This window comes from Triticum aestivum, chromosome 7B (genome assembly GCF_018294505.1).
Source record: "Triticum aestivum cultivar Chinese Spring chromosome 7B, IWGSC CS RefSeq v2.1, whole genome shotgun sequence".
NCBI classification, from domain to species: domain Eukaryota; kingdom Viridiplantae; phylum Streptophyta; class Magnoliopsida; order Poales; family Poaceae; genus Triticum; species Triticum aestivum.
This window is the reverse complement of record NC_057813.1, coordinates 651,307,635-651,333,829: the sequence shown is the minus strand read 5'-3', so window position 1 is coordinate 651,333,829 and position 26,195 is coordinate 651,307,635. Positions and strand designations below refer to the sequence as shown.

At 45.7% G+C, this 26,195-nt stretch overlaps 1 protein-coding gene across 1 annotated transcript; it reads left to right on the top strand.

Moving 5' to 3' along the window:
- On the top strand, positions 1 to 23,905 carry LOC123158373 (protein EXPORTIN 1A-like). Its single transcript, XM_044576392.1, has 7 exons — positions 1 to 72; positions 138 to 203; positions 589 to 699; positions 782 to 879; positions 958 to 1,066; positions 23,550 to 23,615; positions 23,807 to 23,905. Exons 1-7 carry the CDS (start codon positions 1 to 3, stop codon positions 23,903 to 23,905), a joined length of 621 nt encoding a protein of 206 aa, XP_044432327.1.
- Positions 23,906 to 26,195: the final 2,290 nt, after the last annotated feature.

Genomic DNA, 26,195 nt, shown 5'->3' with positions numbered 1-26,195 from the left:
ATGCCGAACTGGTCCCTGGGAATTGAGGCACTGGATGCACTAGTTTGTGCTCTGCTCATTCCATTGTTTCATGTCTGTTGTTGTTGATTAAGGCAATTGATGCACTGGTTTGTGCTTTGCTCATTCTATCATTGCAGTGCCCCGGCTATTCACAACCGCCACCCTGGGTCATTCAGCAACACAACGCTAAGCCGTTCTACGCTGTAGCTCGGGAGGTGCCCGCTTTTCCCCACCTCCCCCCGTACATTCATCTCCTTCTCTTGGCTATATTCAGTTCAACAGCTCGCTTCATGTCGCCTTAGTCGGCATTTTCAGTTCATTTTGCAGGTGGTGTAGCTCCCCTTCGGTTCATCTTGCATGTGTGTTTTTGGGCAGTACAAATACATCACTATAGTTAGTACATATGTGGTAGCTTGCGGTGTACTAAATAGGGGGCTATAAGATGTTGACTGTCATTGCCCTTCCAAAAACATGGCGTTGGTGTCGTGCTGCTACTGGAGCCCTCTTCTTTGTTGCCCTGCTTATGTTTTCTATTTACTACCCTTCTGAATTTAAGCCGCAACTCTGACACTTCTTTTGTTATTCCAGATGTTGAAGAAATTAACTAAGCAATTGAATGGAGAAGACTGGAGTTGGAATAACCTCAATACTCTATGCTGGGCTATTGGATCAATATATGGTTGTATGGTGGAAGAACGGGTTTGTTCACTGTCATTACCCTCATTTATTTGGTTTCTATGTGGAGAACTTGGTGCTTTAGTAACTTCACTTCACACTGCAGGAGAACAGATTCTTGGTGATGGTTATTCGTGATTTGCTAAATCTTTGTGAAATCACGAAGGGGAAAGACAACAAAGCTGTTATTGCGAGTAACATCATGTGCGCGTTTGCTTCAATTCTCTCATGTTTGGAATTATCAAAAGAATATCTTTGCTGATCCAATATTTGAATTAATAGGTATGTGGTTGGTCAGTACCCAAGATTTCTCAGGGCTCATTGGAAGTTTCTGAAGACAGTAGTCAACAAATCATTTGAGTTCATGCATGAGATGCATCCTGGAGTTCAGGTCAGTGATGCATTTACATGTAGTTTCTTCAGTTGGAACAGGAAAGTTCTTGTAGTGTGAAACACGTGCTCCCTCCGATCCATATTACTTGTCACAGCTTTAGTACAAATTTAGAACATACTAATGCTGTATTAAAGCTGCGACAAGTAATATGGCTTGTAGAGAGTATATTATTAGTATTTGTGGTCACCTACAGTCCACTGCTTCTAATTTTGTTGATATGCATTGTTGTGCTTCCCTCTGCATTTGCAGAAAGTTTTAAGTACCTCTTCAACTGCTACATTTCCTATCCTATTGTATGTAATGTATGGAACACACTGCTTGTTGCAGGATATGGCGTGTGATACATTCCTGAAAATTGTTCAAAAATGCAAGCGCAAGTTTGTGACACAACAGGTAGATTCATTAATCACATTGCTTTTGTCTTCAATTCTGTATGTGAATTGATAAACTTTTGATTTATTTATAGTTATGTATTACTTGAATGCATGTGGGTAACTCAATTTAGACACACATCATCACATTTATACTATACCATACTCACCGGTTACGTGCCCATTTATTTTGTATTTCCTGCTATTTCCCAGCTGGGCAAGAACGAACCATTTGTTTCTGAACTGCTCACCAACCTTGCTACGACAATTCTTGATCTTGAGCCGCATCAGATTCAAATTGAGCCAGGATAGGCTTTCACTTGTACTACCATTTGTCCCTTTTGTGCTCAATGTTAAGGATAGCACATGATTCAAGCCAATCTGATATTATTTGTGCCTTTGTGCTCACTATTCAGGTTGGTCACATGATTCAAGCTGAATCTGATAATACTAAGAGGGATGAATACCTGAAGAGATCGACGAGCCTTCCTAATTAGGTTTGGTTCTACCATGAACTTTTGCATTCTTCATGCTTTCTTTTAAGGATAGTATTTACAATATTATCATGTGGGGGTGATTTTTGTATCTAAAACCATTGTGCTTTTCTCTCCAAATGATTGTTTGTGTTAAGGGAAGCGAGGAGAAGCTACAGGAGAAAATTGTGTATGATCATGGAGCTGTGTATGTGTATGTAATGTCTGCAATACGTGTATGAACAGGAAGGAAAATGATGTATGTTGATTGATAAAAGTTAATTGAAAAAAGTAAATAGTTCACATGGATAGATTTTTAGCTATGGTGTAGCAGTTCAACAGGTGTTATATCATCAACACATAAATGAAACGCAGAAAAAGTTCAATATGTCCATTGAGAAATTTGATACCAGTTCAAAAAAACATAGCATCAGTCCTTACTTGAGACACAGTAAGTTCGAGAAAGAAAATGTTATAGCAGTATAGTTGAAGGAAAAAAGCAACTTAAAGAGGAAACGCGAGAGATTCATGATTAATAAAATAACTAATAAGTTCAACATGACGTACCAAATAAGTTCGGGAAAAACACATAAGTTTTAAATATGGTCAAAGTTTAATTACAATAAGAAACCACCTTTAAGTTCACGCATTACAACCAGAAAAGTACACAACACAAAAATTCAAAGGATAAAAAAACAAGTTCAATGATTTTTTTAGCACTTTGTGACGGCAAAATCAAGTACAACAACGTCAGTTCAAACCCGCACTCAGATCAGTACGACTACTCTGTTTTTTGGACTAGAAAATAGCATGAAAGGTCTCACCGAATTTTTTGTGTTCAGGCCGGTGCTATGGGTAATATGATTCATGTACGTGTATTACATATATTATAAAGAGGGTAGGACTGGAACATTGCAAACCAGTAAGTACACCACTTTCTACTTTTGAGAAACTTATAGTTGAAGGAGGTGAATTACTTGGACCGAGTGATGCAACAAACTATAGGAGTGTTGTTGGTGCTCTACAATATTTAACGTTGACTAGGCCTGATATTTCATATTCTGTCAACAAAGTGTGTCAGTTTTTGCATGCACCAAGTACAGTTCATTGGACTGCAGTAAAGAGAATTCTAAGGTATCTAAAGTTTACAATGGGACTTGGAATCAAGATTGTTAAATCGCCATCCATGCTAGTTAGTGCATATTCGGATGCTGACTGGGCAGGGTGTCCTGATGATAGAAGGTCAACAGGTGGTTTTGTTGTATTTCTGGGATCAAACCTTGTGTCATGGAGTGCAAGGAAACAAGCTACTGTGTCAAGGTCAAGTATTGAAGCAGAATACAAAGCCCTTGCCAATGCAACTGCCGAAGTTATGTGGATTCAGATTCTTTTGTATGAGTTGGGAATCAAGACTCCACAAGCTGCAAGGTTATGGTGTGATAATATTGGTGCAACTTATCTTTCAGCAAATCCTGTGTTCCATGCACGTACAAAACACATGGAGGTTGATTTTCATTTTGTGAGAGAAAGAGTAGCACGAAAGCTACTTGACATCAAGTTTATTCCCACAGGAGATCAACTTGCTGATGGCTTCACCAAACCACTTACTACGAGGAGATTGAATGAGTTCAAGTACAATCTAAACCTAGAGAAATTTTCATAGGTTTGGATTGAGGGAGGATGTTAGAATAGAGTTCGTAGAGATAGCTGTTTAAAATATTTTCTGATTCTATCTCTTCTTCTGTTCTAGTCTTTCTCCTCAAGTCATATATCTCTCGATGTACTCTGAAAGAATCCTAGCGATATTTCAAACCTTGTAAACCACGACAATCCTTTTATAAATATACATGTGGCCCGAGCAAAGGGTTCAACGCTTCCTAACAAATCTTACAGGGTAATTCAGCGGCCGTATGTCGTCAGCCATGAGCAATGACGGATGGTGTGATGTGCGTGCGCGCATGCGACGGGGCTCCTGAAACCATGTGTGCTCCCATAGTTTCTGTTTGCACATGCATGGCTGATCTGACGAGATCGAGAATGTTCATGATCGGTGCGTGCGGCCGCATGGACTCGGCGTGTATATTCCCCGGCGGCTGCCGGATGGAGATGATGTGCTGCCAGTGCCATGGGCATTCCCTCTGACCGGTCAACTCTGTCCGACGAGGAAGGGATGTGGCTCTGCTGCTTCTAGGAAAAACTGCGGGGCGTGCAGCTAATCTCGCACGGACGAGGAAGGGACGTGCCTCTGCTTCTAGGTAAACTGCTACTCAGTTGGATCCAGTAGCAGCCACTATCTTCTGCTTTTTCGAAATTACCACGCTCCAGTTTCTGCTTTAGAACAACGCCAGGCAGACAGACAAACTAGAGCACCGTTATAGTTGGAGCATCTTACCAGCGCAGACAGCAAATCCGACCCCTTAAACATCGGCGAATACGCCCGCCGTATACGATCACGTCTTAAATTTGTTTCTCTATATTCGGATACCTCATACTACAAACCTTAGATCCGTAGAAAACCATGCAAACGACGAAATCCACGTGCTACGTAGATCAACTAAAACCATACCCTAATCCTCGTTGGAGATGTACACTATCTCTATGCCTGGCTCCGGGTACATGAGCGACAGCCGCAGCTCTAGCTCCTTCGGCTCTTCACGCTGGCCTCCGCCTCCATCTCCGCTTCCACCTCATCGAAGAGCGCGTTATCGCCGCCAGTTCTTACCAGTTGATCTCCACATAAGCCTCACTTGGACGGACTCCGGGATGGCATGCTGCTCATCCATCTTGGCCGCTTAGGCGCCCGCAAACTCCACCTTCGGGTCCTCCATGTTGAAGCCTAGAGCCAGCACCAACTCCTCCTCCGTCTGCTCCGCCTCATCCTCCTCCGGATCCGCTACCTTCATCGGAGCCGGCTGCTGCTCCTCTTCCTCTTCCTCCTCCGGCTCCGGCGAGTCCATAGGTAGGCCGGCAGCGATGCGGGCGGCGTGCCTCACCCAGATATCCTGCTCAATCTGGAACTGTCGCTTCAGTGTGAGCATAGCATACGTGGTCTTCTTTTGCCGAACCATGTCAAAGCTGGAGGGCGTGGGAAGAGCGGCTGAGCGGTAGAAAGGTGGATGGGCTCGGGCTGGCGGGGCAGAGAGGGACGAGGTGGTTGTGGCTAGGGTTGGGGAAGGCCGGCTTAAATAGCCGAATTTGGCCTTCAGCGGCGAGCTGGAGCAGGGCCACGTGGCGTTCACCCCCCCACCCATCGGAGGAGACGTCCGTCGGACCGCCAGGTTTCCAACGATCCCGTGTGGGACCCCTTTATGAGTCTGGCGTACGCTCCCGGGCGCCCCCAATCCGCCCTAGATTTGGGCTGGATATGAGAGGTGTCAATCAGCTTGGAAATTAGAGACACAATTGAGAAGCCCGTTTGGATGCGTATTTTGTGATCGATTACTGACCGGGCCATCCATCTGAACGTTTGAGACGGATTTAGGGCGCACGGATGTACATGCTCTCTTAGTGACATGCCCTATGCTGTCTGTCTCCTGACCGTTGCGTGCCTATCCCTCGACAGTTTGATTATTCTCTCCAACGACAAAAACTAGCTACGCCAGCACTAGCATATAAGGGAAGCAATAATGAATTCATTAATCAAACTGCATGCGTCCGGCCGTTTAATCACCACAATGCACATGAAAGAAACGAGATCAAATTAAGAATCTCCTCATCCCTCGTTCCAAATCCCCCACACACGCACCGGGTGAAGTGTAGTGACCCCTAGCAGTAAACTTTGCTTGATAGACCAGCATCAGTCTCGATCGTGATCTCTCGTTGGAGTGAACCCTGGGATACGAGGTTGGCGCGTTGGGGCTTGTGTCCGCCACGTCCGTGTGCGTTGATTGAGAGGCTCAGGATAGAGGGATCGATCTATTGTTGCTCTCCGAAGTAGTAGCTATTACAATCGATTACAGGAGCGATGCTCGAATGGGGAAGAACATGGAAGAACTAGGGTTCGGGGAAAAGGTAGTAGGTAGCTGCCGCCAGGTCGTCTGGTGATCCACTGGATACTGCTCCTGTCGTCGCTCCAGGGTTAAGTAGAGTGGCGGCTTGCCGTGGCCCATTTTGGGCCTGTGTACCTTGGGTTGGGCTTCTTGGCGCGGCTGGGCCGTGCCTCCTCCTGGTCCTTGCTGGCCAGCGGGTCCAGACTGTCAGGGTCGCTAACATCCCCTCCTCCTTGAGTGGCGGCTTGACCCTAAGCCGCTGCATGGGGAAAGCGAGCCTGCAATGCTTGCCGATCTTCCCAGATGTTGTCCAGGTTAGAGACGCCAGTCCATCTGATTTTGACTTGCTCACTCATGTCCCCATTCTTGCGGTGCCATTTGGACTATAGGATCTCACTAGGCACAACCAACTCATTAGTTGTAGCGTCCAAGATGCGATTCTATCCCAATCACGTGATGAATTCATGTTTGGGGCACAACCGCATTTCGAGCGCATAGCAAGGTGGATATCATTACAACATACCATGTACCGAATAGATGAGAATACAAGATAAAGGCTTACACTCGCCACAAGCTACAACATGAATACAACAGTTCATCAATACATAGCAATCATCATACATAAGAGCAGGATCCAACTACGGATGAAATCAAACAAAAAAGAAGAACGACATCCACCCTTCTAATCCCAGGCTCCCTGACCCGGAACCTATCCCTTGAACGAAGAAGATCTCCAAAAGCAAGCAAACATCGCTCTCACGTCATGATCATCGCATTACCTGTACCTGCAACTGTTGTTGTGGTAATCTGTGAGCCACGAGGACTCAGCAATCCCATTACCATGAGTATCAAGACTAGCAAAGCTTAATGGGTATGGAACGGATAAGTGGTGAGGTTGCAGCAAGCACTAAGCATTGTATGATGGCTAACTTACGAGTACAAGAATAAGATGAGAAACTACACAAACGGTCGCAAACTAGTAATGATCAAGAAGCGATCCTGAACTACTTACGTTCAATCATAACCCAACCGTGTTCTCTTCTCGAACGCACTCGAAAAGAGACAGGCAGGGTTATGCATGTGGTTGGTGTATTTTAATTGAGTTTAGTTCAAGTCCACTACAACCGGATATTAACAAATTCCCATCTGCCACATAACCACGGGCACATCTCTCAAAAGTTTAAACCCTGCAGGGGTGTCCCAACTTAGCCCATGACAAGCTCATGATCCGTGGAGACAATCCTCCATCGCGGGACATCCGATCAAACTCGGGATCTTGGTGCACATGTCATTTCGATGATGGTAAAACAAAACCAGCAAGACCACACGGTGTGTCGATACCCCGATAGGATCTGCACGTATCTCGTTCTCAGGACAACACCATCTATGCAAAATGGATGGTAGACAAAATACCATCGAGTTGCCCCGAGGTGGCACCGCCAACTGCTAGGTAGGTGGACCAACACTCATGAGCAGTACTAGCCCGGGGGGTTGATTAAGAGACCTCGGGTGCCGGCGGGTCCCTATGCAAGTTTTAGTTATTATTAGGAAAATGATAAACCAATGTTGGGCCTTGTTGGAAGAGTTTTATTCAAAGCGAACTGTCAAGAGGGGCCCATAAACCCTCATCGTGTTAGGGACGCAAAATTAAGGAACATAACACCGGTATGACGGAAACTAGGCGCCAAGAGTGGAATAAAACACCAGGCAAAAGGCCGAGCCATCCACCCTTTACCAAGTATATAGATGCATTAATTAAATAAGAGATATTGTGATATCCCATGTTATCCATGTCCCAACATGGAACAACCTGCAACTGCACCTGCAACTAGCAACGCTATAAGAGGGGCTGAGCAAAGCGGTAGCATAGCTAAACAACGGTTTGCTAGGACGGTGGAAAAGGTTAGAGGCTATCATGGCAATTTGGGAAGCTTGATAAACGAGTGGTAGGTAGCACGACATAGCGATAGCATCGAGACAACTAGCATAGCAAAGATAGTAGTGAGATCCAGAGTAACGGTCATCTTGCCTGAAATCCCGCTAGGAAGAAGATCGAAGTCCATGAAGAAGACGAACCAACATAGTCGAACGGATCCTCACAATCGCTACGTAACCGGTCAAGGAGAAGCGCAACCGAAAATAAGCAAATGGCATCACTACAAAAAAGACACATCTGTGACATTTTGGGCCGAACGAAACTTTTTTCTGTCATGCATATGACACTTCTATGACGATAATTGTGACAAAACTATCATCATAGATGTGGTGGGCTCCTACTTCTATGACAAAAAATCATGACAGAAAATGGGCTTTTCGTCCTGGGCGGGCCGGAGACGCAGCTGCATGACATTCTTTGGGCCGTCTATGACGGAAAAAACCGTGGTAGAAGCGATGGCGAGGAAAATTTCGGGGAGTTCCCGGTTACGGTGGGAGGTCGGGGGCCGAGCGATGCACGTTTCTCTCGTACACGTACGCGCGTGTGTGCGAGGCGTTTGCTCTAACTGAACCCGAGCGAGGCGTTGGGCTCTAACTGAACCCGAGCGATTGCACTGCAGGCTACGCGTTACTGAACCCGAGCGATCGATCGATGGCTATTAACTGAACCCGGTCGACCGATTCCTTCGCTACTGCTGCTAACTGAAGCCGATCGATGCTGCCTCTGGGATGAACAGTGAGCGTTGCGGGGGGGGGGGGTTGGATGAACAGTGAGCGGTGGCGTTGCCTCTGGATGAACATGACCCCGTGGTGTGGAGGCCTAGTTGAACAGTAGATGGTGGAGGTGTGCCCGTGGAGGGGTGGTTGAACAGTAGCCGGTGGAGTAGCGCGCGGTGGAGGCTGGATGAACAGGAGCCCGTGGAGGCTGGAGGAGGTCGACGATAGCCCGTGGAGGCTGTAGGAGGTCGACGCTGGAGATGAACAGTATCTCGTGGAGTCCCGTTTTGCGGTACGCCACACCCGTCCCGATGAACAGGACCCCCATTTCGACCGTAGCACTCCAACACAAGTCTGTTTCGTCCGTTTTGCGGTACGCCACACCCCTCCCGATCAACAGGACCCTTGTTTCGTCCGTTTTGCGGTACGCCACACCCCTCCCGATCAACAGGACCCCCGTTTCGACCGTAGGAGGTCCGTTTCCTCCGTTTTGCGGTACGCCAGACCCCTCCCGATGAACAGGATCCCGTTTCGAACGTGGCCGGTCAAACACAAGGCCGTTTCCTCCATTTTGCGGTGCGCCAGGCCTCGTTTCCATTGCTTGTTCCGTACAAGCCGGTTGGCTCCCACGCGTTCCGTTGCCTCCCGATGAACACGACACATTCTGTTGCCTCCCCATGAACACGACGCATTTCGTTGCCTCCCCATGAACACGACGACAATGATGTTTCTCTGTTCCGACCTAGACATGTACACGAGCCCTAGCCGTACATATGCGCGAGTAGGCGTTCGAGACCCCGCCCGTATGTAGACATATGTGGCCGTATTTTCTTTCTTGCACACTGGCCGTTGTACGTACGTGTACATGCTACGTGTGTGCCTCTACATCGACACGTGCGCGCCTCTACATCCACCAGTATATATGTACATACATGTTCGCGACCAGAATGACAACGCTACGTTCGCTTCGATCAGGTGGGTCCCGACTATCAGGCACTTCCTTGTGTGCGAAGATGTAGCTGGTGGGTCCCAGCAGTCAGGGGGCGAATCATTTTTTTTTGCCCGGACGCACTTCCTTGCGTGCGAAGGTGTAGCTGGTGGGTCCTAGCAGTCAGGGGGGAAACGTTTTCTCATAAAATACGGTGGCCCGTCCGGTGGGTCCCTTCTGTCAGGTGGAGGAATAATTATTTTGCGCGTAATAAGGAGGCACTTCCTTGTGGCTGTCGTGGACCCAGTTGTCAGCCTCTCCACGTATAGTACTCTTCCGATGGAAGTCGGTCGTTGACCACACTGACCACGCTGCGCCGAGAGCACCACGGTGGTGGACGACGGCGAGGCCTAGGAAGGGGACGACGTGGAGCCGAGGAAGATGCGGCAGTGGATGCCCACGCATAGAGGAGTATGAGGGTTCACTCGTTCGGCTGCGATGTGAGGCTATCGTCGCCGCAGAATAACAGGGGGTTTGGTGTTGGGGAACGTAGCAGAAATAAAAAATTTTCCTATGAGTTACCAAGATCTATCTATGGAGAAACTAGCAATGAGAGAGAGGAGTGTGCATCTACATACCCTTGTAGATCGCTAAGCGGAAGCGTTCAAGAGAATGGGGTTGAAGGAGTCGTACTCATCGTGATCCAAATCACCGGAGATCCTAGTGCCGAACGGACGGCACCTCCGCGTTCAACACACGTACAGCCCGGTGACATCTCCCATGCCTTGATCCAGCAAGGAGAGAGGGAGAGGTTGAGGAAGACTCCATCCAGCAGCAGCACAACGGCGTGGTGGTGGTGGAGGAGCGTGGCAATCCTACAGCGCTTCGCCAACCACCGTGGGAGAGGAGGAGAAAGAGAGGTAGGGCTGCGCCAACAGGAGAAGAACTTCGTGTGTTGGGCTGCCCTTTGCCTCCACTATATATAGGGGGAGAGGGAGGGCTGCGCCCCCACCTAGGGTTCCCTCCCTAGGGGTGGCAGCAGCCCCAATCCCCATCTAGGGTGCGCCTAAGGGAGGGGGAAGGGGGAAACTTGTCCCCCAAGTAAGGTGGAAGCACCCCCTCCCCAAACCCTAGGTGCCTTGGGCCCTTGTGTGTGTGGGGGGGGGGGCGCACCAGCCCACCTGGGGCTGGTCCCCTCCCACATTTGGCCCATGCTGCCCTCTGGGGTCGGTGGCCCCACTTGGTGGACCCCCTTTGGTGGACCCCCGGGATCCTCCCGGTGGTCCCGGTACGTTACCGATAAAACCCGAAACTTTTCCGGTGACCAAAACATGACTTCCCATATATAAATCTTTACCTCCGGACCATTCCGGAACTTCTCGTGACGTCCGGGATCTCATCCGGGACTCCAAAAAACATTTGGTAACCACGTATATCAATTCCCTATAACCCTAGCGTCATCGAACCTTAAGTGTGTAGACCCTATGGGTTCGAGAACCATGCAGACATGACCGAGACGTTCTCCGGTCAATAACCAATAGCGGGATCTGGATCCCCATGTTGGCTCCCACATGTTCCACAATGATCTCATCGGATGAACCATGATGTCAAGGACTCAATCGATCCCGTATACAATTCCCTTTGTCTAGCAGTATTATACTTGCCCGAGATTCGATCGTCGGTATGCCGATACCTTGTTCTATCTCGTTACCGGCAAGTCTCTTTACTTGTTCCGTAACACATCATCCCGTGATCAACCCCTTGGTCACATTGTGCCCATTATGATGATGTCCTACCGAGTGGGCCCAGAGATACCTCTCCGTCAACCGGAGTGACAAATCCCAGTCTCGATTCGTGCCAACCCAACAGACACTTTTGGAGATACCCTTAGCGTACCTTTATAGACACCCAGTTACGTTGTGACGTTTGGTACACACAAAGCATTCCTACGGTATCCGGGAGTTGCACAATCTCATGGTCTAAGGAAATGATACTTGACATTATAAAAGCTTTAGCATACGAACTACACGATCTTTGTGCTAGGCTTAGGATTGGGTCTTGTCCATCACATCATTCTCCTAATGATGTGATCCCGTTATCAACGACATCCAATGTCGATGGTCAGGAAACCGTAACCATCTATTGATCAACGAGCTAGTCAATTAGAGGCTTACTAGGGACATGGTGTTGTCTATGTATCCACACATGTATCTGAGTTTCCTATCAATACAATTATAGCATGGATAATAAACGATTATCATGAACAAGGAAATATAATAATAATAACTAATTTATTATTTCCTCTAGGGCATATTTCCAACAGTCTCCCACTTGCACTAGAGTCAATAATCTAGTTCACATCGCCATGTGATTAAAACTGATAGGTCACATCGCCATGTGACCATCATCCAAAGAGTTTACTAGTGTCACTAAACTAGTTCACATCATCATGTGATTAAGACTCAATGAGTTCTGGGGTTTGATCATGTTTTGCTTGTGAGAGTGGTTTTAGTCAACGGGTCTGCAACATTCAGATCCGTATGTATTTTGCAAATCTCTAGGGCATATTGTAAATGCTACTTCCACGCTCCACTTGGAGCTATTCCAAATGGTCGCTCCACTATACGTATCCAGTTTGCTACTCAGAGTCATTCGGATAGGTGTTAAAGCTTGCATCGACGTAACCCTTTACGCCGAACTCTTTATCACCTCCATAATCGAGAAACATTTCCTTATTCCTCTAAGGATAATTTTGACCGCTGTCCAATGATCCGTTCCTGGATCATTCTTGTACCCCTTGACTAACTCATGGCAAGGCACACTTCCGGTGCGGTACACAGCATAGCATACTATAGAGCCTACGTCTGAAGCATAGGGGACGACCTTCGTCCTTTCTCTCTTTTCTGCTGTGGTCGAGCTTTAACTCTTAACTTCATACCTTACAACTCAGGCAAGAACTCCTTCTTTGACTGTCCATCTTGAACACCTTCAAGATCATGTCAAGGTATGTGCTCATTTGAAAGTACCATTTGACGTTTTTGATCTATCCTCATAGATCTTGATGCTCAATGTTCAAGCAGCTTAATTCAGGTTTTCTATTGAAAAACACTTTTCAAATAACCCTATATGCTTTCCAGAAATTCTACATCATTTCGGATCAACAATATGTCATTCACATATACTTATCAGAAATTCTATAGTGCTCCCACTCACTTCTTTGGAAATACAAGTTTCTCTTAAACTTTGCATAAACCCAAAATCTTTGATCATCTCATCAAAGCGTACATTCCAACTTCGAGATGCTTACTCCAGTCCTTAGAAGGATTGCTGGAGCTTTGCATACTTGTTAGTGTCTTTCAGGATTGACAAAACCTTCTGGTTGTATCACATACAACCTTTCCTCAAGGATATCGTCGAGGAAACAATGTTTTTTGACATCCTATCTGCAATATTTCATAAATCATGCAGTAATTGCTAACATAATTACAATAGACTCTTAGCATCGCTACGAGTGAGAAAGTCTCATCGTAGTCAACTCCTTGAACTTGTCGGAAAACATCTTAACGACAAGCCGAGCTTTCTTATTGGTAATACTTACCATCATTGTCTATCTTTCTTTTAAAATCCATCTGTACCCAACAGCCTTATGACCATCAAGTAGTTCTTCCAAAGTCTACACTTTGTTTTCTCACATGGATCCTCTCTCGGATTTTTATGGCCTCGAGCCATTCGTCGGAATCCAGGCCCCCCATCGCTTCTCCACAGCTCGTAGGTTCATTGTTGTCTAGGAACATGACCTCCAAGACAAGATTACGTACCACCTTGAAGCAGTATGCATCCTTGTTGACCTACGAGGTTCGGTAGTGACTTGATCCGAAGTTTCATGATCACTATCATAAGCTTCTACTTCAATTGGTGTAGGTGCCACGGGAACAACTTCCTGTGCCCTGCTACACACTAGTTGAAGTGATGGTTCAACAACCTCATCAAGTCTCCACCATCCTCCCACTCAATTCTTTCAAGATAAACTTTTCCTTGAGAAAGGACCCGGTTCAAGAAACAATCACTTTTGCTTCCGGGTCTGAATTAGGAGGTGCACCCAACTGTTTTTGGGTGTCCTATGAAGATGTATTTATCCGCTTTGGGTTCGAGCTTACCACGATGAAACTTTTTCACATAAGCGTCACAGCCCCAAACTTTCAAGAAACGACAGCTTAGGTTTCTCTAAACCATAGTTCATACGGTGTCATCTCAATGGAATTATGTGGTGCCCTATTAAAGTGAATGTGGTTGTCTCTAATGCCTAACCCATGAACGATAGTGGTAATTTGATAAGAGACATCATGGTACGCACCATATCCAATAGGGTGCAACTATGATGTTCGGAGACACCATCACACTATGGTGTTCCAGGTGGTATTAATTGTGAAACAATTTCCACAATGTCTTAATTGTGTACCAATCTCGCAACTCAGATATTCGTCTCTATGATCATATCATAGACATTTTTATCCTCTTGTCACGAAGATCTCCAACTTCACTCTGAAATTACTTGAACCATTCAATAATTCAGACTTGTGTTTCATCAAGTAAATATACTCAGTATCTACTCAAATCATCCGTGAAGTAAGAACATACCGATATCCACTGCGTGCCTCAGCACTCATTGGACTGCACACATCAAAATGTATTACTTCCAATAAGTTGCTTTCTTGTTCCATTTTACTGAAAAACGAGGCTTTCAGTCATTTTGCCCATGTGGTATGATTTGCATGTCTCAAGTGATTCAAAATCAGGTGAGTCCAAACGGTCCATTTGCATGGAGTTCCATCATGCATATCCTCAATAGACATGGTTCACATGTCTCAAACTTTTCAAAAAACGAGTGAGTCCAAAGATCCATCAACATGGAGTTTCTTCATGCGTTTTATACCAATATGACTTACATGGCAGTGCCACAAGTAAGTGGTACTATCATTACTATCTTATATCTTTTGGCATGAAAATGTGTATCACTATGATCGAGATTCAATAAACCATTCTTTTAGGTGCAAGACCATTGAAGGTATTATTTAAATAAATAGAGTAAACATTATTCTCCTTAAATGAATAACCGTATTGTGATAGACATAATCCAATCATGTCTATGCTCAACGCAAACACCAAATGACAATTATTTAGGTTTAATACTAATCTTGATGGTAGAGGGAGCGTGCGATGTTTGATCACATCAACCTTGGATACACTTCCAACACATATCATCAGCTCACCTTTAGCTAGTCTCCGTTTATTCCGTAGCTTTTATTTCGAGTTACTAACACTTAGCAACCGAACCGGTATCTAATACCCTGGTGCTACTAGGAGTACTAGTAAAGTACACATTAACATAATGTATATCCAATATACTTCTATCGACCTTGCCATCCTTCTTATCTACCAAGTATCTAGGGTAATAATGCTCCAGTGGTTGTTCCCCTTATTACAGAAGCACTTAGTCTCGGGTTTGGGTTCAACCTTGGGTTTCTTCACTGGAGCAGCAACTGATTTGTCGTATCATGAAGTGCCCCTTCTTGCCCTTGCCCTTCTTGAAACTAGTGGTTTCACTAACCATCAACAATTGATGCTCCTTCTTGATTTCTACATTCGCGGTGTCGAACATTGGCGAATAGCTCAAGGATCATCATATCTATCCCAGTTATGTTATAGTTCATCACGAAGCTCTAGTAGCTTGGTGGCAATGTCTTTGGAGAAACATCACTATCTCATCTGGAAGATAAACTCCCATTCGATTCAAGTGATTGTTGTACCCAGACAACCTGAGTATAAGCTCAACGATTGAGATGTTCTCCCTTAGTTTGTAGGCTAGAAAAACTTGTCGGAGGTCTCATACCTCTTGACGTGGGCACGAGCCTGAAATCCCAATTTCAGCTCTTGGAACATCTCATATGTTCTGCGACATTTCAAAATGTCTTTTGGTGCCTCAATTCTAAACCATTTAACATTACCGAACTATCATGTAGTCATCAAAATGTGTATGTCAGATGTTCGCAACATCCACATACCATGTTCGAGGTCCAGGACACTGAGCGGTGCATTAAGGACATAAGCCTTCTACTGTTTGCATAATTGCTACTTCAACTTTCAACTATATTTTCTCTAGGAACATATCTAAAACAGTAGAACAAAAACGCGAGCTATGACATAATTTGCAAAGGGGTTTTTGACTTTGTTCATGATAATTAAGTTCATCTAATGAACTCCCACTCAGATAGACATCCCTCTGGTCATCTAAGTGATTACATGATCCGAGTCAACTAGGCCGTGTCCGATCATCACCTGAGATGGACTAGTCATCATCGGTGAACATCTTCATGTTGATCGTATCTACTATACGACTCATGCTCGACCTTTCGGTCTCTTGTGTTCTGAGGCCATGTCTATACATGCTAGGCTCGTCAAGTTAACCTAAGTGTTTCGCGTGTATTAATCTGGCTTACACCCGTTGTATGTGAACGTTAGAATCTATCACACCCGATCATCACGTGGTGCTTCGAAACGACGAACTTTCGCAACGGTGCACAGTTAGGGGGAACACTTTCTTGAAATTTCTAATGAGGGATCATCTTATTTACTACCGTCGTTCTAAGAAAATAAGATGCATAAACATGATAAACATCACATGCAATCAAAAGTGACATGATATGGCCAATATCATTTTGCTCCTTTTGATCTCCATCTTCGGGGCTCCATGATCATCATCGTCACCGGCATGACACCATGATCTCCATCATCATGATCTCCATCATCGTGTCTTCATGAAGTTGTCTCGCCAACTATTACTTCTACTACTATGGCTACCAGTTAGCAATAAAGTAAAGTAATTACATGGCGTTGTTCAATGACACGCAGGTCATAAAATAAATAAATACAACTCCTATGGCTCCTGCCGGTTTAACATACTCATCGACATGCAAGTCGTGATTCCTATTACAAGAACATGATCAATCTCATACATCACATATCATTCATCACATTCTTTTGGCCATATCACATCACAATGCATACCCTGCAAAAACAAGTTAGACGTCCTCTAATTGTTGTTTGCATGTTTTAGGTGGCTGCTATGGGTTTCTAGCAAGAACGTTTCTTACCTACGCAAAAACCACAACGTGATATGCCAATTGCTATTTACCCTTCATAAGGACCCTTTTCATCGAATCCGATCCGACTAAAGTGGGAGAGACTGGCACCCACCAGCCACCTTATGCAACAAGTGCATGTCAGTCGGTGGAACCTGTCTCACGTAAGAGTACGTGTAAGGTCGGTCCGGGCCGCTTCATCCCACAATGCCGCCGAAACAAGATTGGACTAGTAACGGTAAGCATATTGAACAAAATCAACACCCACAACTACTTTTTGTTCTACTCGTGCAAAGAATCTACGCAATAGACCTAGCTCATGATGCCACTGTTGGGGAACAAAGCAGAAATTCAAAATTTTCCTACGAGTCACCAAGATCTATCTATGGAGAAACTACCAACGAGAGAGAGGAGAGTGCATCTACATACCCTTGTGGATTGCTAAGCGGAAGCGTTCAAGAGAACGGGGTTGAAGGAGTCGTACTCGTCGTGATCTAAATCACCGGAGATCCTAGTGCCGAACGGACGGCACCTCCGCGTTCAACACACGTACAGCCCGGTGATGTCTCCCATGCCTTGATCCAGCAAGGAGAGAGGGAGAGGTTGAGGAATACTCCATCCAGTAGTAGCACAACAGCACGGTGGTGGTGGAAGAGCGTGGCAATCCTGCAGGGCTTCCCCAAGCACCGCAGGAGAGGAGGAGAAAGAGAGGTAGGGCAGCCCAACAGGAGAAGAACTTCGTGTGTTGGGCTGCCCCTTTGCCTCCACTATATATAGGGGGAGAGGGAGGGCTGCGCCCCCACCTAGGGTTCCCTCCATAGGGGTGGCGGCAGCCCCAATCCCCATCTAGGGTGCGACCAAGGGGGGGGAGGGGTAAACTTGCCCCCCAAGTAAGATGGAAGCACCCCTCCCCAAACCCTAGGTGCCTTGGGCCCTTGTGGGGGGGGGCGCACCAGCCCACCTGGGGCTGGTCCCCTCCCACACTTGGCCCATGCTGCCCTCTAGGGCCGATGGCCCCACTTGGTGGACCCCCTTTGGTGGACCCCCGGGACCCTCCCGGTGGTCCCGGTACGTTACCGATAAAACCCGAAACTTTTCCGGTGACCAAAACAGGACTTCCCATATATAAATCTTTACCTCCGGACCATTCCGAAACTCCTCGTGATGTCCGGGATCTCATCCGGGACTCCGAAAAACATTCGGTAACCACGTATATATATATTCCCTATAACCCTAGCGTCATCAAACCTTAAGTGTGTAGACCCTACGGGTTCGGGAACCATGCAGACATGACCGAGACGTTCTCCGGTCAATAACCAACAGCGGGATCTGGATACCCATGTTGGCTCCCACATGTTCCACGATGATCTCATCGGATGAACCACGATGTCAAGGACTCAATCGACCCCGTATACAATTCCCTTTGTCTAGCGGTATTATACTTGCCCGAGATTCGATCGTCGGTATGCCGATACCTTGTTCTATCTCGTTACCGGCAAGTCACTTTACTCGTTCCGTAACACATCATCCCGTGATAAACCCTTTGGTCACATTGTGCACATTATGATGATGTCCTACCGAGTGGGCCCAGAGATACCTCTCTGTCAACCGGAGTGACAAATCCCAGTCTCGATTCGTGCCAACCCAACAGACACTTTTGGAGATACCCACAGCGTACCTTTATAGCCACCTAGTTACGTTGTGATGTTTGGTACACCCAAAGCATTCCTACGGTATCCGGGATTTGCACAATCTCATGGTCTAAGGAAATGATACTTGACATTATAAAAGCTTTAGCATATGAACTACACGATCTTTGTGCTAGGCTTAGGATTGGGTCTTGTCCATCACATCATTCTCCTAATGATGTGATCCCGTTATCAACGACATCCAATGTCCATGGTCAGGAAACCGTAACCATCTATTGATCAACGAGCTAGTCAATTAGAGGCTTACTAGGGACATGGTGTTGTCTATGTATCCACACATGTATCTGAGTTTCCTATCAATACAATTATAGCATGGATAATAAACGATTATCATGAACAAGGAAATATAATAATAATAACTAATTTATTATTGCCTCTAGGGCATATTTCCAACATGTGGGTGAGTGGAGGGATGGCTTGGCCAGCGGCGGGAGTAGTAGGGGGCGGTGAGGCCTCCGCGGCATCACAGCCGGTCACGGGAGGCAGGAGCAGGCGGCACGATCGGCGCTGCTTTGCGCGGCTGGATCAAGAAGACCAGAGGTTGAAGAAGCACGATGGTCGTTGGATGGACATCGTACGATCACTGCAGTTAGAATCGTTCACATTGACTAAGTTGACAAAGCCCTCCGTCCCTGTCAACTTAGTGGGCCCACAAGTCAGCCTCCCACCAAGGTGGGTCCTAGCTAGCAGGGGGAGTATTCATTTTTTCTTTTTAATAAGGAGGCACTTCTGGTGTGTCCGAGCTGACAGCGGGGGGAATATGTTTTTATGAAATACGGTGGCCCATCAGGTGGGTCCCACCAGTCAGGGGCAAACATTTTTTTCCGCAAAATACGGTGGCCGATCCAGTGGGTCCCTGCTGTCAGTTGGAGGAATTATTATTTTCCGCGTAATAAGGAGGCGCTTCCTTGCTGCGGCCGTGGACCCAGCTGTCAGACTCTCCACGTACAGTATACTTCCGATGGAAGTCGTTCCTTGACCATGTTGACCACGCCGCGTTCTGTTGCATGCATGCATCCATGGGCGTGGTGCGTCCCCACTGTCAGCCTCTCATGTACAGTCATCTTCCGATGACTCTCGGTTGTTGACCATGTTGACCACACCGTGCCGAGCGCACCCAGACTGGAACGACCCGGAGAAGGGGAAGATGGGGTAGTGAAGTCGCAGATGGAGAGGAGTGGGAAACTTCACTGGTTCGGGTGTGCGGCAGCACAACCGCGGTGCCGCCCACGAGAGACAGGAGCAAAGAACAGAGGTTGAAGAAGGAGCACGGTTGTTGGATTAACATCCAACGGTCCAGCTGCTAGAATCATTTGTTGATTAAGTTGACAAAGCCGTGCATACACGTCCGCTTAGTAGGCCCACAAGTCAGCCACCATATCTGACGGGTCCCAGCTGTCAACGGGATGAATAATGTTTTTGCAAAACAGGTAGGCACTTCCTTCCGTGCGAAGTTACAGCCGGTGGGTCCTAGCTGTCAGGTGGAGGAAACATTTTTTTCAACTTAATAAGGAGGAACTTTCCTTGCATGCGACCATGGACCTCGTGGGTCCCAGCCGTCAGGCTCTCCATGTACAGTCCTCTTCTGATGACTCTCGTTTGTTGACCACGCCGCACCGAGCGCAGCGAGGCGGTGGATGATGGCGAGGCCCCGGACGGGAACGACTCGGAGATGGGAAGACGCGGCAGTGGAGTCGCAGATTGAGAGGAGGAGAAGGGTTATAACTGGTTCTATTGCGGCGTGGGGCTACAGTCTGTGGAGAATAACAGGAGGTGTCGAGGGGTGGAGGGATAGCCTGGCCGGCGGTGGGGTAGCGCTTCGCAGTGATGCATGCTAAGCAAAGCCGCTAGCCGCTGGAGGCCGTACCAGGCGGTCCTGGTTACGCTGGAGGAAGAAGACGAAAGATTGAAGGTGCATGCCGGCCGTTGGATATAAATCCAATGACTGTGGACGACACAATCATTTGTTGACCAAGTTGACAACGCCCTGCGTAGGCTTCGACCTATTGGCCCACATGTCAGCCTGCAAAAATGTGGCATATATTTAACCCATGTTTTCTAGAATGTACAGTCCATTGTCTGGGCTGGGTGAACAAATAATTTCGCGTCAATCAGGCCCATTTATAGTTTCTAAGAAATCCCAGCCCATTTGCACTTCCTTGAAATAGACATATTAGGTGGGCTCATTATATATATAATGTTATGTTAGAAGGAGCAATTAATATCAAAGAATAAACCGGAGAGGCACATTATATATATATATATATATGTCTATATCTATATCTATATCTATATATATAGGGGAAATCCATCCTACCACCCGGTGGTAGTTACCCCACATGTCTCATATACTACCATATGGTACTATATATACTAATTTATTATTTTAAATATGTTCATATACTATATCTAAGCTATTTCAAAGTAAGTTACGTGAAAAAATTGCATATGAGCCCATAGTTTTTGATATATTTGTGAAATACGTACATATTTACATGTAAAAAAGAGCATACTCAAAAAATGGTACATACTACCTAAAAATTAGTATATATACTACCTAATCATTATTATATACTACATACTACACATACATACTTTCGGTTTCGACAGATACTACATACAACATACAAAACGCAAGTGGTGGTAACTACCACTGCTTGTACGAAACATTTGTCCTATATATATATATATATATATATATATATATATATAGGACAGAGCTATTCTGTTACCGGTAACAGAATAATATTCTGTTACCCTCGGTCTCCTATAGGGCCTGATCTGTACTATCCGAATCGGTGGCGCCCGAAGGAATAAAAGAACCCCAGCCCACCCTCTCCCGCATCCCCCCAAATCCACCTTCTCCGGCTGGATCCCGGCGATGGCCAGCCCCCCACCTTCTCCCCCATCTGGATCCCGGCGACGCCACACTCCCACCTTCTCCCCGGCTGGTTCCCGGCGCTGCCCTACCCCCACCTTCTTCCCGGCGTTGCCCCGCCCCCACCTTCTTCCCGGCGACGGCTCGCCCCCACCTTCTTTGAGCGCCGCCCCACCCCCACCTTCTTCCCGGCGCCGCCCCTGCTTCCACCTCCCGGTGACGCGCCGCCCCCACCTTCTGGCCACGCACCGCCCAACACCTCCTAATCGACGGCCGCCCCTACTCTGCCTAGCAAAGCGCCACCGCGCCACTGACTTGCTCACTGGCAAGGCCCTCCTCCCCCACTGCCGCCATGGCCATTCGTGCCCCTCCCCTCCCCCTCTCTCTTCCCAATGACGACGACCTCCACAGCTAGGCCGGCTGCTCGTCGACGGCCAGATCCGAGACACACTCTGATTCTTCATCGACCCACCTCCTCCCTCCTCTTGGCCTCACGATCCCCATCGCCCTCCTGGTCGCAGCATCCAACCAATTCCGGCGAGGCCTCTGACAGCCAGACGCGGTGACCTTGAACTGCCAAGCATCCTCACTTGAACAGCTATGGCCTCTTCTAACATGTGCACTCTGCTGCTCTCCTCTGCTTTCTCTCTCGCACGGGTGCTGCTCTGCTCCTCTCAAATCTCACTTCTGCTGCTGTTGCTCCTCTCGAATCTCACTCCTGCTACTGCTCCACACTGGTAATTGCTGATGCTACTTCATCTCTACCTGACAAAGACCATCGTGGTGATGGTGTTTCGATTCCCTTTACCTTTACCAGTACTAATTGGTCATTAGCATCAGGGAAGAAGGCTTCCCCATGCCAGTAAAAGCTTTTTAATGTGTGCTTTTTGTTACAGCAAAAGCTAAACGGGTGGCTAGACGAACATAGTTGTTATTAAACGCCGAACTGGTCCCTGGGAATTGAGGCACTTGATGCACTGGTTTGTGCTCTGCTCATTCCATTGTTTCATGTCTGTTGTTGTTGATTGAGGCAATTGATGCACTGGTTTATGCTTTGCTCATTCTATCGTTGCAGCGCACCGGCTATTCACAACCGCCACCCTGGGTCATTCAGCAACACAACGCTAAGCCGTTCTACGTTGTAGCTCGGTAGGTGCCCGCTTTTCCCCACCTCCCCCCGTACGTTCATCTCCTTCTCTTGGCTATATTCAGTTCAACATCTTGCTTCATGTTGCCTTAGTCGGCATTTTCAGTTCATTTTGCGGGTGGTGTAGCTCCCCTTTGGTTCATCTTGCAGGTGTGTTTTTGGGCAGTACAAATACATCACTATAGTTAGTACATATGTGGTAGCTTGCGGTGTACTAAATAGGGGGCTATAAGATGTTGACTGTCATTGCCCTTCCAAAAACATGGCGTTGGTGTCGTGCTGCTACTAGAGCCCTCTTCTCTGTTTCCCTGCTTATGTTTTCTATTTACTGCCCTTCTGAATTTAAGCTGCAACTCTGACACTTCTTTTGTTATTCCAGATGTTGAATAAATTAACTAAGCAATTGAATGGAGAAGACTGAAGTTGGAATAACCTCAATACTCTATGCTGGGCTATTGGATCAATATCTGGTAGTATGGTGGAGGAACAGGTTTGTTCACTGTCATTACCCTCATTTATTTGGTTTCGATAAATGCTTGTGGAGAACTTGGCGCTTTAGTAACTTCACTTCACATTGCAGGAGAACAAATTCTTGGTGATGGTTATTCGTGATTTGCTAAATCTCTATGAAATCACGAAGGGGAAAGACAACAAAGCTGTTATTGCGAGTAACATCATGTGCGCGTTTGCTTCAATTCTCACATGTTTGGAATTATCAAAAGAATATCTTTGCTGATCCAATATTTGAATTAATAGGTATGTGGTTGGTCAGTACCCAAGATTTCTCAGGGCTCATTGGAAGTTTCTGAAGACAGTAGTCAACAAATTATTTGAGTTCATGCATGATATGCATCCTGGAGTTCAGGTCAGTGATGCATTTACATGTAGTTTCTTCAGTTGGAACAGGAAAGTTCTTGTAGTGTGAAACACGTACTCCCTCCGATCCATATTACTTGTCGCAGCTTTAGTACAAATTTAGAACATACTAATGCTGTATTAAAGCTGCGACAAGTAATATGGCTTGTAGAGAGTATATTATTAGTATTTGTGGTCACCTACAGTCCGCTGCTTCTATTTTTGTTGCTGTGCATAGTTGTGCTTCCCTCTGCATTTGCAGAAAGTTTTAAGTACCTCTTCAACTGCTACATTTCCTACCTACTGTATGTAATGTATGTAACACACTGCTTGTTGCAGGATATGGCGTGTGATACATTCCTGAAAATTGTTCAGAAATGCAAGCGCAAGTTTGTGACACAACAGGTAGATTCATTAATCACATTGCTTTTGTCTTCAATTCTATATGTGAATTGATAAACTTTTGATTTATTTATAGTTATGTATTACTTGAATGCATGTGGGTAACTCAATTTAGACACACATCATCACATTTATACTATACCATACTCACCGGTTACGTGCCCATTTATTTTGTATTTCCTTCTATTTCCCAGGTGGGCGAGAACGAACCATTTGTTTCTGAACTGCTCACCAACCTTGCTACGACAATTCTTGATCTTGAGCCGCATCAGATTCAAATTGAGCCAGGATAGGCTATCACTTGTACTACCATTTGTCCCTTTTGTGCTCAATGTTCACGCTAGCAGATGATTCAAGCCAATCTGATATAATTTGTGCCTTTGTGCTCACTGTTCAGGTTGCTCACATGATTCAAGCTGAATCTGATAATACTAAGAGGGATGAATACCTAAAGAGATTGATGAGCCTTCCTAATTAGGTTTGGTTCTACCATGAACTTTTGCATTCTTCATGCTTTCTTTTAAGGATAGTATTTACAATATTATCTTGTGGGGGTGATTTTTGTATCTAAAACCATTGTGCTTTTCTCTCCAAATGATTGTTTGTGTTAAGGGAAGCGAGGAGAAGCTACAGGAGAAAATTGTGTATGATCGTGGAGCTATGTATGTGTATGTAATGTCTGCAATACGTGTATGAACAGGAAGGAAAATGATGTATGTTGATTGATAAAAGTTAAATGAAAAAAGTAAATAGTTCACATGGATAGATTTTTAGCTATGGTGTAGCAGTTCAACAGGTGTTATATCATCAACACATAAATGAAACGTAGAAAAAGTTCAATATGTCCATTGAGAAATTTGATACCAGTTCAAAAAAACATAGCATCAGTCCTTACTTGAGACAAAGTAAGTTCGAGAAAGAAAATGTTATAGCAGTATAGTTGAAGGAAAAAAGCAACTTAAAGAGGAAACGCGAGAGATTCATGATTAATAAAATAAATAATAAGTTCAACATGACGTCCCAAATAAGTTCGGGAAAAAACACATAAGTTTTAAATATGGTCAAAGTTTAATTACAATAAGAAACCATCTTTAAGTTCACGCATTACAACCAGAAAAGTACACAACACAAAAATTCAAAGGATAAAAAAACAAGTTCAATGATTTTCTTAGCACTTTGTGACGGCAAAATCAAGTACAACAACGTCAGTTCAAACCCGCACTCAGATCAGTACGACTACTCTGTTTTTTGGACCAGAAAATAGCATGAAAGGTCTCACCAAATTTTTTGTGTTCACGCCGGTGCTATGGGTAATATGATTCATGTACGTGTATTACATATATTCTAAAGAGGGTAGGACTGGAACATTGCAAACCAGTAAGTACACCACTTTCTACTTTTGAGAAACTTATAGTTGAAGGAGGTGAATTACTTGGACCGAGTGATGCAACAAACTATAGGAGTGTTGTTGGTGCTCTACAATATTTAACGTTGACTAGGCCTGATATTTCATATTTTGTCAACAAAGTGTGTCAGTTTTTGCATGCACCAAGTACAGTTCATTGGACTGCAGTAAAGAGAATTCTGAGGTATCTAAAGTTTACAATGGGACTTGGAATCAAGATTGTTAAATCGCCATCCATGCTAGTTAGTGCATATTCGGATGTTGACTGGGCAGGGTGTCCTGATGATAGAAGGTCAACAGGTGGTGGTGTTGTATTTCTGGGATCAAACCTTGTGTCATGGAGTGCAAGGAAACAAGCTACTGTGTTAAGGTCAAGTACTGAAGCAGAATACAAAGCCCTTGCCAATGCAACTGCCGAAGTTATGTGGATTCAGATTCTTGTGTATGAGTTGGGAATCAAGACTCCACAAGCTGCAAGGTTATGGTGTGACAATATTGGTGCAACTTACCTTTCAGCAAATCCTGTGTTCCATGCACGTACAAAACACATGGAGGTTGTTTTTCATTTTGTGAGAGAAAGAGTAGCACGAAAGCTACTTGACATCAAGTTTATTCCCACAGGAGATCAACTTGCTGATGGCTTCACCAAACCACTTACTACGAGGAGATTGAATGAGTTCAAGTACAATCTAAACCTAGAGAAATTTTCATAGGTTTGGATTGAGGGAGGATGTTAGAATAGAGTTCGTAGAGATAGCTGTTTAAACTATTTTTTGATTCTATCTCTTCTTCTGTTCTAGTCTTTCTCCTCAAGTCATATATCTCTCGATGTACTCTGAAAGAATCCTAGCGATATTCCAAACCTTGTAAACCACGTCAATCCTTCTATAAATATACATGCGGCCCGAGCAAAGGGTTCAACGCTTCCTAACAAATCTTACAGGGTAATTCAGTGGCCGTATGTTGTCAGCCATGAGCAATGACGGATGGTGTGATGTGTGTGCGCGCATGCGATGGGGCTCCTGAAACCATGTGTGCTCCCATAGTTTCTGTTTGCACATGCATGGCTGATCTGACGAGACCAAGAATGTTCATGATCGGTGCGTGCGGCCGCATGGACCCGGCGTGTATATTCCCCGGCGGCTGCCGGCTGGAGATGATGTGCTGCCAGTGCCATG

Coding starts and splice junctions, on each gene's coding strand:
- LOC123158373 (XM_044576392.1), top strand. CDS start 1: ATGCCGAACTGGTCCCTGGGAATTGAGGCACTGGATGCACTAGTTTGT. Junction 204..588: donor ACGCTAAGCCGTTCTACGCT/GTAGCTCGGGAG, acceptor TTGTTATTCCAG/ATGTTGAAGAAATTAACTAA. Junction 700..781: donor GTTGTATGGTGGAAGAACGG/GTTTGTTCACTG, acceptor TTCACACTGCAG/GAGAACAGATTCTTGGTGAT.